This window comes from Semicossyphus pulcher, unplaced genomic scaffold (genome assembly GCF_022749685.1).
Source record: "Semicossyphus pulcher isolate SPU_LCO1_2020_fin unplaced genomic scaffold, fSemPul1.0.p SCAF_12, whole genome shotgun sequence".
In the NCBI taxonomy this organism is placed as follows: domain Eukaryota; kingdom Metazoa; phylum Chordata; class Actinopteri; order Labriformes; family Labridae; genus Semicossyphus; species Semicossyphus pulcher.
In genome coordinates this window covers 13,082,517-13,097,494 of record NW_027211626.1, presented here as the reverse complement: position 1 = coordinate 13,097,494, position 14,978 = coordinate 13,082,517, and the positions used below count along the sequence as shown (strand labels likewise).

Sequence of the window (14,978 nt, the reverse complement as noted above, 5' to 3'; positions counted from 1 at the left end):
CAACAGACATTTATTTTCATGAAAAAGTTTTGAGATTGTAACTTTGAATTAAGCTTTTAATCTCAATTAGAAATCTTCAGTCTTATTGACATCATCACAGCCCAAAACATGGAAAAAAACTAATTAAAAAAATAATCAGTTCTGTTTTTCCACATTACAGTTCCAGCAACAGATGAGGTTCATTAGGGAGTCTGACTCGAGGTCATGATTTTAATTTCAATAATTTGTCATGCATCTGAATCAGATTATCTGGTGTCATCAGTCATATTCGGGGTATTTTATAATACAAATTTATCAATGATCACACTAGCCTCTGTTAAATGTGTGCATATTAAAAGAGCCGATCCTTAACTCTCCTTCCTTATAAAAACCATATTAGAAAAAAGATGTTTCAATGAGGAGACGATCTGCGTAGTATTTACCCAGTTGTGCATCTATAGAAGTGTCAAATGAAGTGCATGATTGACAAATGGCCTGTGAAATAGGCTGAAGTATCTCTTTGTTTGTAATAATCTGTTTATCCACTGAAATGTTTCAGGGATGATTTACCGTCATTATCCGTTGTTTCTCATTTTGGGAGAAAATAAGACAAAAGAGAAACAGGCAGAATGAGAAAGGCTCCCGCTCCCTCAGGAGGGAACCACAGCGGGCTGATGGAAGGCTATGAATTATAAATTATATGACTGAAAAGACTGTTTTGGTTGATTTTGAGGTCCATTACCGAACGTCTGTCTGCCGCCTCTGTGCCTCAGCGGTCCAGGAAAAGACCAAGTCAAGGTAGTTTAGAGGCGGATTGACCAATTTCTGCTGTCTAGTGTTGTTTATTCACCGAAGCAGCACAAAAAAGATTTACTTTTTGCAGACGGTTACTTCTGTTTGTCAACCTGTGGCTTCACTGTCACTTTGTCTTCCTGTCAATAATAGGCCCACATTTTCATTTGGGGCTTATTTACTGACATATAATGAGAAAATGTTATCTTCTGTTTATGTGGAGCGAACAGAGCTTCAATTTTCTTGTCAAAGTTTTTTTCCAATATGAGAAACCATTCACAGGAGATATCCTCTTTATGAATCGTACTTATCAAATAATTGCTGCCGACATGAAAATTAATTTCACACTCAATAAAGAAAATGTGTTAGAGCTTCTCAGTAAATATTCATTTGTTATTATATAATAATACAACTCAATTGTAATTCAAGCAGCTCATATAAGTGATGAAATACCTGCTGGTGGGTTACTCTTTTCTAGGAGACATCACCCTGTGTACGTACCTTTATATTAATGTAAATTTGCACTCTTAAATACATTCTTGCTGAAATGTAAGAATGTAATGTCACCTGAATTAAATATCTTATCAGCATAATGAGGAAACCTTTGAAATAAACATTTCTCCAAAGGAATGTGTTCACTTGTTTATATCTCCTCTTTATATTCCAAAGCATGACAAACATTTTAATGTTTGGGATCTCATAGCACTTGTTCAGGGTAAGTTATTCACTAAGTAAAGTTTATTTGTTATAGCAACTTTCACAGAGTAAGGGCACAAATGCTTCAGAAATCGATACATTTAATAAATTAATATAACGAGAACAAAAAAACAACAAAACATAAATAATACACTTTAAAGCATCAACTTTATATAAATAGAGAGTCAAAGGGCAGTTTGAAAGAACAAGTCTTAAGCTGCTATTTACAGGCATCAACAGAAATTGCTGAGCATATTTCTGAGAATATTTTTATAGAAAGACTTCCACAGTGTTGGAGCCAAAACTCCAGCGGTGCAATCACTGTTATTTATAAGTCCAAAAACAAGGGACAACCAGTAAAGCATTCGGAGCTCTTTATGGGAGTAGAAAGACCTTAAATTGAATCCTGAATTTGATGGGAAGCCAATGTAAGGAAGATGAGATGGGTATGATGCGAGTTATCTTGCTGGACCTATAGTCAACAGCCTTGCAGCAGTGTTCTGAGCCATTTTTCGGCAATCAAGTGTTCCTTTTTAGACGGTCCACTGACTGAGGCAGGTAAAAAATGAATTGCTGTAGTCCTTCTTGGAAGATTTTTAAGGTTTGACTTCACAGCTTCACAGAAAGGGACCCAATACACTTAGCAACCTTAGAAGTAGTGCTATCAAAGGTAATGCTAAGAAATTCTGCCTTTTTTGTGCTAAGCTGTAGAAAGTTGTCATCCAGTCCTTAATGGCAGTCAGCTATGCAAAGCAGCCAGTTTGTCAGGGTTAGAAGACATGTACAGTTGAATATCATCAGCGCACAGTGATATGAGATTACAGTAATATGACCTAAGGGAAGCATATATAGAGAAAATAACAGGACCTAAGATAGATCCCTGAGGCACACCACAGGGAAATGTGGCAGTCTCAGAAAAGTACGGACCAAGTGACAGAATTTATCAGACAGAAATTATCTGAAAGATTCGAGGAGAACCAGCGCAGAGCGCTCCTAGAGACCTGTGGAGAAAAAAAGCATTACAGCAGTCAAATCTAAATTCATGCACAAGTTTTTCGGTTACTTGCTGGGACAGGAACGTTCAAATCTTTGCAATATTTCAAAAATGGAAGATAATTGTCCTCTTGTGGTGTCATCTTAGATGAGTTAAAATATTTGCGCTGATAGGGAAAGTTTGTGAGTTAGGTTTACAACTATGGAAAGCATTTATTTAAAAGTCTCTATAAAGTCTAACCACAAGCAGTGGTGAAACAATTGTCCCTGAATCCCCTTCTTCGAATCCCCTTCGTAAGGCAGGCCTTTAGTATCCTACTGGAGGCAGAGAGAGTGGAGTTAAACTGAGCGACGCAAAAACCAGTATTCTTGTCTGTCATTATTTCTGGGCTACATTAAACTACTCGAGGATTAACTTAACATTTGAATAATGGCAGTTTAAGATACTAATCAGGTTCCAGAAATCTGAATAATAAAGACTGCAAAGAAATCTTGTAATTTTATATAATCAAGATATGTTGACAATAATGGATTATCCGTGCGCTAAAGCCTCAAGGGCTTGGAATAAATTAAAGCTGAGAACTCATTAATAAAACACTTCATTCAGTTAATTTAGACGAGATGAAATTCGTCCCCCACAAAATGCTCTACTGTACATAATACGATAGCCTTAGACATACAAAACACAGGAGAACCACAAGCTATCATCTTCTGCCATGCTAACGACAGTCTCAAAGTCAATAAGCGAGATATTGGAAATTACCTCCAGCTCCAGCCTTGTACTCGGCTACAGTGACGTCTTTTTACTTCATCTCTGTGTGTCGTGTCAGTCCCTGTGCAAATAAAGCCTGAAATAACAAACACACTAAGCTGTCAGTGCTAAAGTTAATCAGAATTTAATGAGCTAACTGTCATCTCCTGCTAAGAGGATTTGGGATTATTGAGGACAGCACCAGAACAAAACAAGTATATTACATCGCAGGTAAAATGACAGTTGGGGTTTTAATAAAGAGAAGGTGGAGGGTGTAATGTATCTGTGTCACTTTGTATAACCTGATTAATTCAATAACATTACGTCAGGGACGTGTATAAGTGGTCATTACATAGAATAGTGTGGCAACAGTAAGATCAGTGTTGTGCTTTGAAATTTACTTGACATTTTTGCAGCTATGCTTATTCTTTGGTTTGAGCACTAGATGAAAACTTGATATTAGTCATATGCCTGGGTATCAAACATAAGGCTTCAGTCAGCACAACACTAAATCTCTTTAATAAACACGTTATATTATGTCTGTTTCATGTGGTAATTAAATCAAAGGATAAAAATGACAATTCGCTATTTCGCAAGGGGGTTTGTGCCAATCCCGTAACTTCCTGAAGTCTCTCACCTTTTGTCATCTTTACACCTAGGTTTTTAGCATTTTTAACAAGCTAGATATGATTGTGTTAATTAGCGAGGTGCTGGTTGGCGGAATTTGTCACCATTTGGAAGAGCCAGGGTAGTTGTTCTCTCTGTTTTCAACCTTTATGCTAAGCTAAACTAACTTGGTCCTGGTTGTAGCATATTTAAGGACAGATGGGAAAAAAGCATCATTATTCTTATTCCACCTTTATGCTAAGCTAAGCTAACCTGCTTCTGATTGTAGCATATTTAGGGGACAGATGGGAAAGGAGCATCCATATTCTTCTTCAACCTTTATGCTAAGCTAAGCTAACCTGCTCCTGGTTGTAGCATATTTGAAGGACAGATGGGAAAGGATCATCCATATTCTTCTTCAACCTTTATGCTAAGCTAAGCTAACCTGCTCCTGGTTGTAGCATATTTAAGGGACAGATGGGAAAGGAGCATCCATATTCTTCTTCAACCTTTATGCTAAGCTAAGCTAACCTGCTCCTGGTTGTAGCATATTTGAAGGACAGATGGGAAAGGAGCATCCATATTCTTCTTCAACCTTTATGCTAAGCTAAGCTAACCTGCTCCTGGTTGTAGCATATTTGAAGGACAGATGGGAAAGGAGCATCAATCTTCTTCTTCAACCTTTATGCTAAGCTAAGCTAACCTGCTCCTGGTTGCAGCATATTTAAGGGACAGTTGGAAGGGAGCATCAATATTCTTCTTCAACCTTTATGCTAAGCTAAGCTAACCTGCTCCTGGTTGTAGCATATTTAAGGGACAGATGGGAAAGGAGCATCAATCTTCTTCTTCAAACTTTATGCTAAGCTAAGCTAACCTGCTTCCGATTGTAGCATATTTAAGGGACAGATGGGAAAGGAGTATCAATATTCTTCTTCAACCTTTATGCTAAGCTAAGCTAAGCTGCTCCTGGTTGTAGCATATTTGAGGAACAGATGGGAAAGGAGTATCAATATTCTTCTTCAACCTTTATGCTAAGCTAAGCTAAATTACTCCTAGTTGTAGCATATTTGAGGGACAGATGGGAAAGGAGTATCAATATTCTTCTTTAACCTTTATGCTAAGCTAACCTGTTCCAAGTTGTAACATATTTAAGGGACAGATGGGAAAGGAGCATCAATATTCTTCTAAGTATCACTCTAAGTGCCTTTGACAGGCAGAGTAGAATTATTTCTGGATCCAGCTTCTTTATAGCTTCACTATTTGGGTTTGTTTGCTCTTTAATGCCACTCCATGCAGCTCTATAACAGCTTGCAGGCATATTGACCTCACTTGGGGACCCAGCAGTAGAAATCCATCTCACATTTAACATTATGAAAAACAGGAGTAGCTTGATTTAAATGCCATCCTTCGCTCACGACTTGTCAGGCGGTTAGGTGTAGTATGGAGCTGCAGGCTGTGGCTGAACTTCTCACTGCATCTTAATCCATAAATATATACTTAACACACTTTCCCCACAGTTTCTCATGAACACTGACACATGTCATCAAAAATGTGTTTTAATGCTGAGAATAACTGGACTATTTCCGTCTCTTTGTACATATTTCATGTGGATCTTTTGGTCTGCAGTTTAGGACATATGATGCAAATAATTTACATCTTCTTGATGTGATCCAGCTTCACCCTCGCTTCATTGCAGAGTGGAAAGCAAATGCTAAACATAGTATATTTCAGTCAGGACATTTCAATGTCTGTTTTCCATCCTCTGTCCTCATGGATCCACGCTCTGTCTTCTGTTTTTTATAGACACTCCTCTAACCTCCGTACTCTTTGAATTCACCTCTTCTTTGCCCAGTTTTCCATCGGACATTTTGTTTTGTTTGTTTTGATATACCATAAAAAGCAATCCTTTGATGAGCCTTCATTAAACACTACGAAACACTAATGCAGATTAAAAGAAAGTTTAGTGTAGGATCGACTGAAAGCCTTTTTTTGTCAATACGGTGAATAATTGCCCCTGAGGTTTTTATATTCATCTTTTAAAAAAGCATTTTGCTGCAAGCAAATTTGTGATCCTCGATTTTCACTGGTGGTTTAAGAAGCTGTGCCAAAGCCAGATTTGTGAACAGATTTTTGGAATATAACTTGTACAAGATGAAACGCAAATACTGAATAATCAAACCCAAGAGAGGAATTTACATTTTACCAAACTCTTGTGCTGATGAATGTTAAAACTTTGCATAATAGGCCCTGTTAATAGCCTTGAGGTATCAGAGTCTTTACTCTTTAGAGCTTCTTTTAAACGGAGCTATTAGAACTAATTAAACAGGAAGTTTGCTTTTACAATATTAAGTGGTAGCTGATGCAAAGGCAGAATACCAACCTTGAATACTCGACACATGCAGCATTGTCTGTGGTGAGAGCAGCTTGTTGGCGTATCAGGGGAAGAATGTGGCTCTTTATTCATATTCTGGGAATGTTGTTAAAAAGACGATAGTTCAATAGTTGAGTTTTGTCCTTTGCAGAAACAAACCCGATTCATTTAAATAATTTCTTGGCACTCTGCTCCCCGTGTCCTTGTAGTGCTGTCTTGTTAATGTTGGAATTTAAGGATCTTCATTTCTACTTTCTGGATAAAAGATTAAATTAATTACGACTACTAATAGAATTTAAACCACTACAAAAAGACAAAATTGAACCACAAAGAGTCTCAAAGGACTACTCAAAGATTCAAAACAACTAATAAGTCAACCTGATACACAAGGGGACTACAAAGAGAGACAAAAGGCCAAACACCAAACAACAGCAGAAAATAAATAAAAAGAGACACAAACTTCAAGGAGATTAAAAATCACAAAGATAGACTTCAAACTGCAACTTCAAAAAGACAAAAAACTTCAAAGAGACACAGAACGACAGTGAAATTATTACGTAGAGACTATAAAGACACTCAGACCAACTATATAAATACTCAAAATGGCTACAAAAATACTACTGAGAGGCTCAAAACAACTACAACAAGACTAGGTCAAAACCTAGTATGTGGCTGACCGCATCAGGTCAATGTGCGCTTTTGTGGGCAATGTGTTAAAAGGACTGTCCTTATGAGGCCGATGACAACGTGTTTGAAAGCAGGTGCCCGCTGCGGACGTAGGTGAGGACAGCGGAGGAGCGGCCGCGCCTACTCCCCGAACAAAGTATCCAGAGCCATCTAGACAGAGAGTCGCGTCAGTGGAGGTCCAATATGCTCCATGATCCACCATCGCGATGTCGCAACTCTCTCTCTCTAGGGCTGTGAAAGTACCGCCACTCACTTACTCTCTCAGTCAGTCACATACAGACCTGTGTGTAGGGCTGACCCCAGCAGTCAGCCAAAAATGACTACGGACCTATACAAAAAGATGACATAGAAAGACAACAACTCCAAAGAGACACAAATAGAAATGATGCAGTCACATCCTTTTGTTGTCAGTTTGGGGGTCTTGCTCCTGAAGCAGAAGTGGCGGGCCTTTTGCATGTCTGTGCTAACTGGTTCAATGTCCCGTAACACATCCATACTTTCTGTGCAGATACACTAAAATGAAGACCGCCACCAACATCTACATCTTCAACCTGGCCCTGGCTGACACCTTAGTCACCAGCACGCTACCGTTCCAGAGCGTCAACTACCTGATGGGGACGTGGCCTTTTGGGGATATCCTGTGCAAGATGGCGATGTCCATCGACTACTACAACATGTTCACCTCCATCTTCACGCTCACCACCATGAGCATCGATCGCTACGTCGCTGTGTGCCACCCGGTCAAAGCGCTGGACTTCAGGACACCACGAAACGCCAAGATTGTCAACGTCTGCAACTGGATTCTCTCCTCGGCCATCGGCCTGCCTGTCATGTTCATGGCCTCCACTGCTGTCACTCGTATGTAAAAACACACTCATATTTTTATTGCGAGGAATGAGCATTGCCTCTTCCAACAGAAAAAAATAAATGATGACCTCAAAAAGTAACATCCAAGCCGACCATAGCCATAAAGAATGACGCCTGACAAAGCCTAACCTGGAGGAAAGTGAAAAACTCTCTTTTAAAGTTCTTAGACTAAGAAAAGCACAAAAAAGGAAGCAACACATTCAGTTAATTCTCCGCAGTCTGACCCTATAGAGCAATTACATCCTCCAGCCGACTCTATAAAAGGAGACAACCCCGCAGAGCTGTTCAGCTTTTTCCTGTGTTACTGCACAAAAGACTTATTTAATGCTATATGCCTGTCTGGTGACTAATATAACTGTCTGCATAATCAAGAAGATGCTTACAAAGGCGGGTTACTCTGACAGGGTGTCTCTTTGTTATTGCAGAGGTAATGGAGAGAAAACAGAATAGAAATAGCTGAAGTGTGATCTGCTCTGGTTGAAATGAAGAGCTCCATACACAGACTGTGAAGATATGCCTCGAGTTGTTTGTTGATAAAACTGTGATGAATTAATGACTTGTTGCTTATATTTCTAGATAAACAAATGTCAGACACACACAGATATATACTCAACCAACAAACCAACATGTTATAGGTACATTACCAGCACACTTACACACTCTGGGGGCCAATCAAAGGGGTAGAATACAAAAAGTCCCTATAAGGATAAACTGAGCCAGCCAAACCCACCAAATACATCCATAACATGTACCCTTTTGTCCTCTACTGGTGGTGATCACTTCATCGTTATCGCAATATGAGCATTCCCAATAAACACATCACTTTTATCGCAATGAATACGAAAAAAAATTTTATGTAAAAAAAGCCATGCTCTCTCATTTAGCCTGTGTAAATGTAACCTATTGGATCAATATCAACAGGCAACATAAACATCAACAAGCAACGGGGCAACAGGTCTATGCGCAACAATGCTCTCTACTGCTCTCATTGTGCGGAATTGATGCCAAAATCCACTCTACTAATCCGGAACAGATCGGCTGCAGGAGCCGTATTTGTCTACAGAGCTGTCAATCATCATTTTTACACCATCAAATAACTAATTAAAAATGAACTTGTCAGAAAAATGAACACTTGGACATAAATCAGCGTGATTAGAACTAACTATATGTTTGAGAAACATTTATTTGGTGTGTATTTTGATTTTATAGTTTGACTCATGTCCCATCTGATGACATGGAGGAGGCGGGCTTTAGGACCTATACTGCAGCCAGTCAGCAGGGGGCGATACAGATGTTTTAGCTCCACTTTTAGGGAGCTGTCATGACGTCCATCTCTTCATACAGTCCATGGGTTAGACTTGTTACCACTGCCCCCAGATGGCCAAATCAATTCTTGCAATTTTAAGTTATTTATTAAGTAATAATGCCAAATATTTAATGCTTCCAGCTTCTTTAATTTGTAAGTGATTATTCGAATATCTTTAGTTTTGGTCGGACTAAATACGCAAATATGGTTGAGCTCTCAGGACTTGGTTTAACAATAACTTTTGGGTCCTTTTCTTTACTTGATCAATAACAATTAAAAAAGGACACAGCAGTGTAACTCTTCATCAGGGTTGTACAAATGCAACCAAAGCAAACACATTTCTGAGCAAGGACGAGACAGATGTTAAAATAAAAATACAGCACATGAAATTGCTCATGTGGAATAATGAATGGTTGTGTCTCTGTTTATCTCTGAACATGTGAGTACGATGATGCGTGTTTTCTTCCTTGCACAGCGTCCAGCATTGTTGACTGCAAGCTGATTTTCCCCCACCCCTCCTGGTACTGGGACACCCTGCTGAAGATCTGCGTGTTCATCTTCGCCTTCATCATGCCCGTCCTCATCATCACCGTCTGCTACGGCCTCATGATCCTGCGGCTCAAGAGTGTGCGCATGCTGTCGGGTTCGCAGGTGAAGAAAAATCTGACTTTGACAGTTTCAAATGGAAATTTTAGGATGCAAGCGCGGGTGATGATTTAGTGGAATTATAAAAGCTCGGGTCGACTAACTGCACGGCGCTCTGATTGGAAAAACTAACTCATTTTGTCTTTAAGAATAATTAAGCAAACCAGACGGCCGCCCAGAGCCTGCATGCAAATACGGTGCACTCATTGCTCTCGAGAGAAAGCAATTAGGGGAAATCAATTTAAGCCTGAGGCTCAGTTTGAATTAATTGGAGAAGAAGGTGAAATGACCCAAACACAAGCATTTCACACTCAGCATTTGAGGAAATTTAACAAACGCTGGCTGCAAAACGAGGATGTATTTAAAGCAGATGCGAAATGGAAAATCAAACAAATGTGATTCTGCTCACATCTCTTCAATCACCGCGACACCTGTCTTAACCACTCTGCTTTCTTCTCATCTTTTTTCTCTCCCTTCTGCCTCTTGAGTCTCTCCCCTTAACCCGCCCTTTCATCCCTATCCTCTCTCTCATCTCTACCTCGCCTTCTCCTACTCTCCTCTTTGTACTTCTCCCTCTCGACTCATCTCGTGCTCCCATTTACCCCCAAACACCGACCCTCTTTCTTCTTCAAAACTAACACAGGAGAAGGACAGGAACCTGCGTCGGATCACCCGCATGGTGCTGGTGGTGGTGGCTGTGTTCATCGTGTGCTGGACGCCTATCCACATCTTTGTCATCATCACAGCTTTGATTAACATCCCCAGCTCCACGCTGCAGACGATCACCTGGCACTTCTGCATCGCACTGGGCTACACCAACAGGTATGCACGGGCAAATACGTAATCATTCATGGAAATAATCCTTCGTTTGGTAAATTATTTTATATGGATTTCAGTAAATACAAATTGAACAGAAGAAAACACTATGAACTATGTGTGTGCGTCTTTCTTATTAATGAGGCATTTGCAGTCGCTTTCCTGCGTTTGCCCATGAGGAATACTTATCTCACATTGGTTTTGTCAGTAAAACAAGCCTGGAAAGCCTGGTGAAGAGTAGATAACAGGATTCTCATTATGAGTACATTTGTTGGTACCATGACTTAAGTACTAAATTTGATTTTCTAGCGTTAATCTGTGTCCTTGTTTCTGCCCCCCTGCAGCAGTCTGAACCCGGTTCTTTACGGCTACCTGGACGAGAACTTCAAGCGCTGTTTCCGCGAGTTCTGCACCCCGAGTCCATCGGTGTTGGAGATGCAGAACTCGTCACGGACCGGAGCCACCAGCCGCAAGCTCCCACAGCGCGAACACAACAGTGCAAACACAGGGGAGAGGTCCAACCAACAGGTAGAATGTTTTGTCTGTGTGTACATGGACCTCCTGTAACATATTTGGATTTCTGTTTGGATTTGCTTTCTTCTGACACTGCTCTCTTGTCTGTGAAGTAAATATGGTGCTCTAAGCTTGTGAGCTTAGCTTAGCATAAGACTCAAGAGTCTCAAAACAGGCAAATTTGTCTTGTTGTTTTGTGAGATGTAATTTGCTGTTTATAAGGGACAAAGTTGTTTTCAAGTCTTTAAAGTGATAATCTTGTAGATCTCAGTTTCGTTCTCATTGGCAGCACCTATGGAGATAAACGGTAATTGTGGGAGCACACTTCCCAGATATCCAAACAGTGTCGTGTGAAGTGTGCCTTCATCTGACCGTCGAATTTGTTTCTTTTTCTTTGGATTTTCACTTATTTTTGAAGTTGTATCTGTAGTCATCGATCTTTTCTTTGTTTGTTCAGCCATAGTAGATTACTGTTTACTCGCAACACTTGCAGAGACCGGAAAAGCAGCTGCTTAGCTCCGCCTACCCTCTCTGGCAGACCAACCACTGCTGGGTGAAAACGCGTCACTAACTGGGCGCCGCTTGTGATTTATTTCTGCGAAAGTCGCCACAGACACCCAGTCCATAATACTGCAAATGCAAAGGCTTGCATCAGTGAGCCATATGCTCAATCACCATTGTGTTACCTCATTCGGCGATAGATGGTGACTTAACAGACATTTATTTAAATGAAACTCTCCAGATTATTACTTTAAGCTAAGCTAACTAGCTGCCGGCTATAGCATCATATTAGCTGTACAAAGTTTTCTCATCTATTTCTTGGCAAGAAAGCTTCTAAATGTATGTTCGAAATATTCTTTAAGAATGAATAATGTTTATAGATGTGTATAACAATTCATGAAAGGGTACATATGCTTCTCCTTTTTTACCTCCTCTCTCTGCAGGTATGACTAGCCTTGGAGGGGTCGTCGGCGGACACTCGCGTGGCCAACGACGATCTCAACTCAGAGGTCACGCAGGTCACCACAGGGCTCTGACCTCACAAACACAAACCAGACACACAAACCATCCGGGACACGACTGCAACTCAATAGCACAGACCGTTTTGAAGACGTGTTCTCCTGCCAAACACTCTGACTATAAATCACTGGCGGGTCGAGGCTTTTACTGACTTATACACACACAGAAATGTGTTGAGCTAAGCTAAACAGAAAACCAAGATGCATTACAATAACAAGAGCTCCTGATGCACGTAATTGTACTTTACAGCTATTACGAGTTAAGATTTTCATCTAGTTTACTTTGTTATGACTTCGACAGAATGGATACAGAAACAGAATATGAGCAGTACACAAACAGATGTATAAAAGCCAGTTTCACTCCACACTTATATAATACTGTATTGTTTTATCTGCTCTGTAAAAAGCTGCCTCAGTGATCGAAGCCTCCTGTCCTACGCCTCATCTGTCACCACCTTTTTATCAAGGTTGCAAAGATAGATCAGAGTCGCCAATGTCTCACTTCTCCTCTTTGTATTTGTTTGAACATGTTAAAGCTTCAAGTTGTACAATCCAGTCCGCTATTTGTTGTCATTTACTGCTGCCTCTATGTTCATCCTTCCTTCTTCTATTGTCCCTGAAAAGACGCTTCTTCTTCTGCTGTTGCTGGACTAAAACACGTGCAGTCGAGCACTGTTTGTTCTCTCTGCTGAATCTGACAAACTCCTGAATGTAAAAGAAGGAAACCCAGCTGTGTTTATCACACTGGAGCCTTGTGCTGAACTGTGGATCCTATAAACCAGCAAAGAAGATGCATCAGCCTGTTTGCACAGCGCACAGAGCGTGCTGTTGTGGCTTATAGTGCAAACATATGGTCCTATCCATGTATGATTAACCGTTGCTTAAAACAGCCATTACACCAGGTAGGGCTTAAATGGAGTCCCTTCTCCTCTGAGGACATTAACAAGTGAGCCAAGCAGGATTGTACATCTGTTGTAATCTTTGAAATTGCTTGTGCTTACATGTTGTGCTGTGTACTATACTTGCCAGTTGCCTTTACAGTAGCTCTACTTGATATCCTGTGTACTCAGTATTTTTTTAACTCTCTGTAAAGATGAACATGATTGTATTGACCACACATGTAAAATACTGTAAGTAATCTGTTGCTTTTTTTATAAACATGAAGTTGCCGGATGATCATTTCTGGACATGATGGACCAGCAAGTCATTGCGGTTTTAAAAATCTGCCTTGTTAACTGAAGAGATGTATATCATAAAAACGTATGCAGAGTTTAACATTATAGACTGTTGAATATGTTTCTTTGCTGTGCAGGGGCGTGTCCAGACTTTTTCGAATGGGGTGGCCCAACCCGGGCACCAACTTATGCAAGGGTGGCATCAAGTATGTGTGCGCACATGTTTCACATTTCTGTCTCCACTTATTGTTTCTCCTCAAACTATAAGCGTTTGGGTTTCACAGAGTTGTTACATTATTGTATATAGCTTTCTTATTTAATTAAAAAAAAAGAGGATATATCTCCAAAAGTCAGAATATATAGAAGAAGAAAAGGAGCCGTGGTTTAGTTCAGTTGGTAGAGCAGGCGCTCCATGTAAAAAGGCCACAATCCTCGATGCTATAGCTTTTAGCTATCCGATACAATGAAAGCAAAAAAGCCCCAAAAATAATTGTAAAAAAACCAACAACAACCAACAAAAGAAACATTTAAATGCAACAAAAGCTTCTGGTTTCAAATTAAGCCCCGCCTCTAATCCAATAGATAACCAATCATAGTTTAGGATTATGGGGTGGCACCTGGGTTGGCCAATGAGATTTCAGAAAGGGCATGCAACTCCAGGTCAACCCCTGGACACGCCCCTGTTGGTGCGGCAGGAAAATGATGATGTCATGCTGTGCAGTAACTTTTTTTTTACTGCTTTGTAAGTGAATTTTGGAAGAATACACATCATTCATCAACAACCATGATGGGGAAACTGTTTCAAAATATGTGGTCAAATTGTCTGAGATTAAAATATTGTTTATCAGAGAGAGTTAGTTTGGGAATAAAGTTTCTTTGATGCACAATAATATGTACAAAATGTTTATTCTCCCAAAACCAATGATGTGAAAACACATTTTGAGAAGTGTCACCTGTGTAATGCTTGGGCCTAAGCAAACATTTTGCATCAGGTGACCAAAAAAAAAAATTGGTAAAAAAAAGTTATATAAAATGTATGTAATGATTTGTACTCAGCGTCATTACACTTTCTTTTCTGCTCGTTTACGGGGCTCAATTATGACATAACGTGTAATGGCACATCTTGTAATCCAATGTACAGATGCTAATTTCTACTGCATGTACAACACTGTAACATAATACATACAATTATATGTTTCAGTGCATTGTCAATGGAATAAAGTGTAATTCTGAATCTCACTGAATGCCTTTTTCTTGCATCTGAATAAAGATTGTTCTGCATTGTCGTCCGTCCTTTCTTTAAACTCAAGTACCTCTTTGATTCTGACAGAGAATACAAAACAGCTTTTCAGCTTTGTGCTCTCAGAGAGGAAGAGTAGAGCTAGCGGATAATAAAAATGACTCATGAGGATGTGTGGACTACAATTCCAAAGTATAATTTGCAGGACTTGGACAGACATGACTTTATTACAGCAGCTGTCAATAAGAGACAGGAGCTGCCCCCATCAATCACTGCTCATCTCTTAAAGCTGAAAAAAAAAAAGTGACATTCGGTGATCTTTATATTTCAGTTATTCAACGGTCTGTCAGCTCCCTGTGGATTCGGCTGTGGATTGAGATGTCATAGCAGATAATTTGGCTCGACACTGCAGTAAATAATAAATTAACTATCAAATTTAACTGAGTATGTCACAGTGAGCAAACATGCACAATACCAGGACCTGGAACAATTGCACCTTAATGTGGAGCTGTGAACAAATGT

General features: G+C 39.9%; 1 protein-coding gene across 1 annotated transcript in view; it reads left to right on the top strand.

Annotated features, from left to right (window-relative positions):
- The window catches only part of oprm1 (opioid receptor, mu 1), a 40,509-nt gene extending 26,008 nt beyond the window's left edge, over nucleotides 1-14,501 (top strand). Inside the window, exons 2-6 of the mRNA XM_069658702.1 lie at nucleotides 7,384-7,733; nucleotides 9,524-9,699; nucleotides 10,337-10,515; nucleotides 10,854-11,037; nucleotides 11,967-14,501. Coding sequence (XP_069514803.1) covers nucleotides 7,384-7,733; nucleotides 9,524-9,699; nucleotides 10,337-10,515; nucleotides 10,854-11,037; nucleotides 11,967-11,972 — 895 coding nt within the window. The 3' untranslated portion in view covers nucleotides 11,973-14,501. The remainder of the gene's footprint in view (nucleotides 1-7,383; nucleotides 7,734-9,523; nucleotides 9,700-10,336; nucleotides 10,516-10,853; nucleotides 11,038-11,966) is intronic.
- Nucleotides 14,502-14,978: the final 477 nt, after the last annotated feature.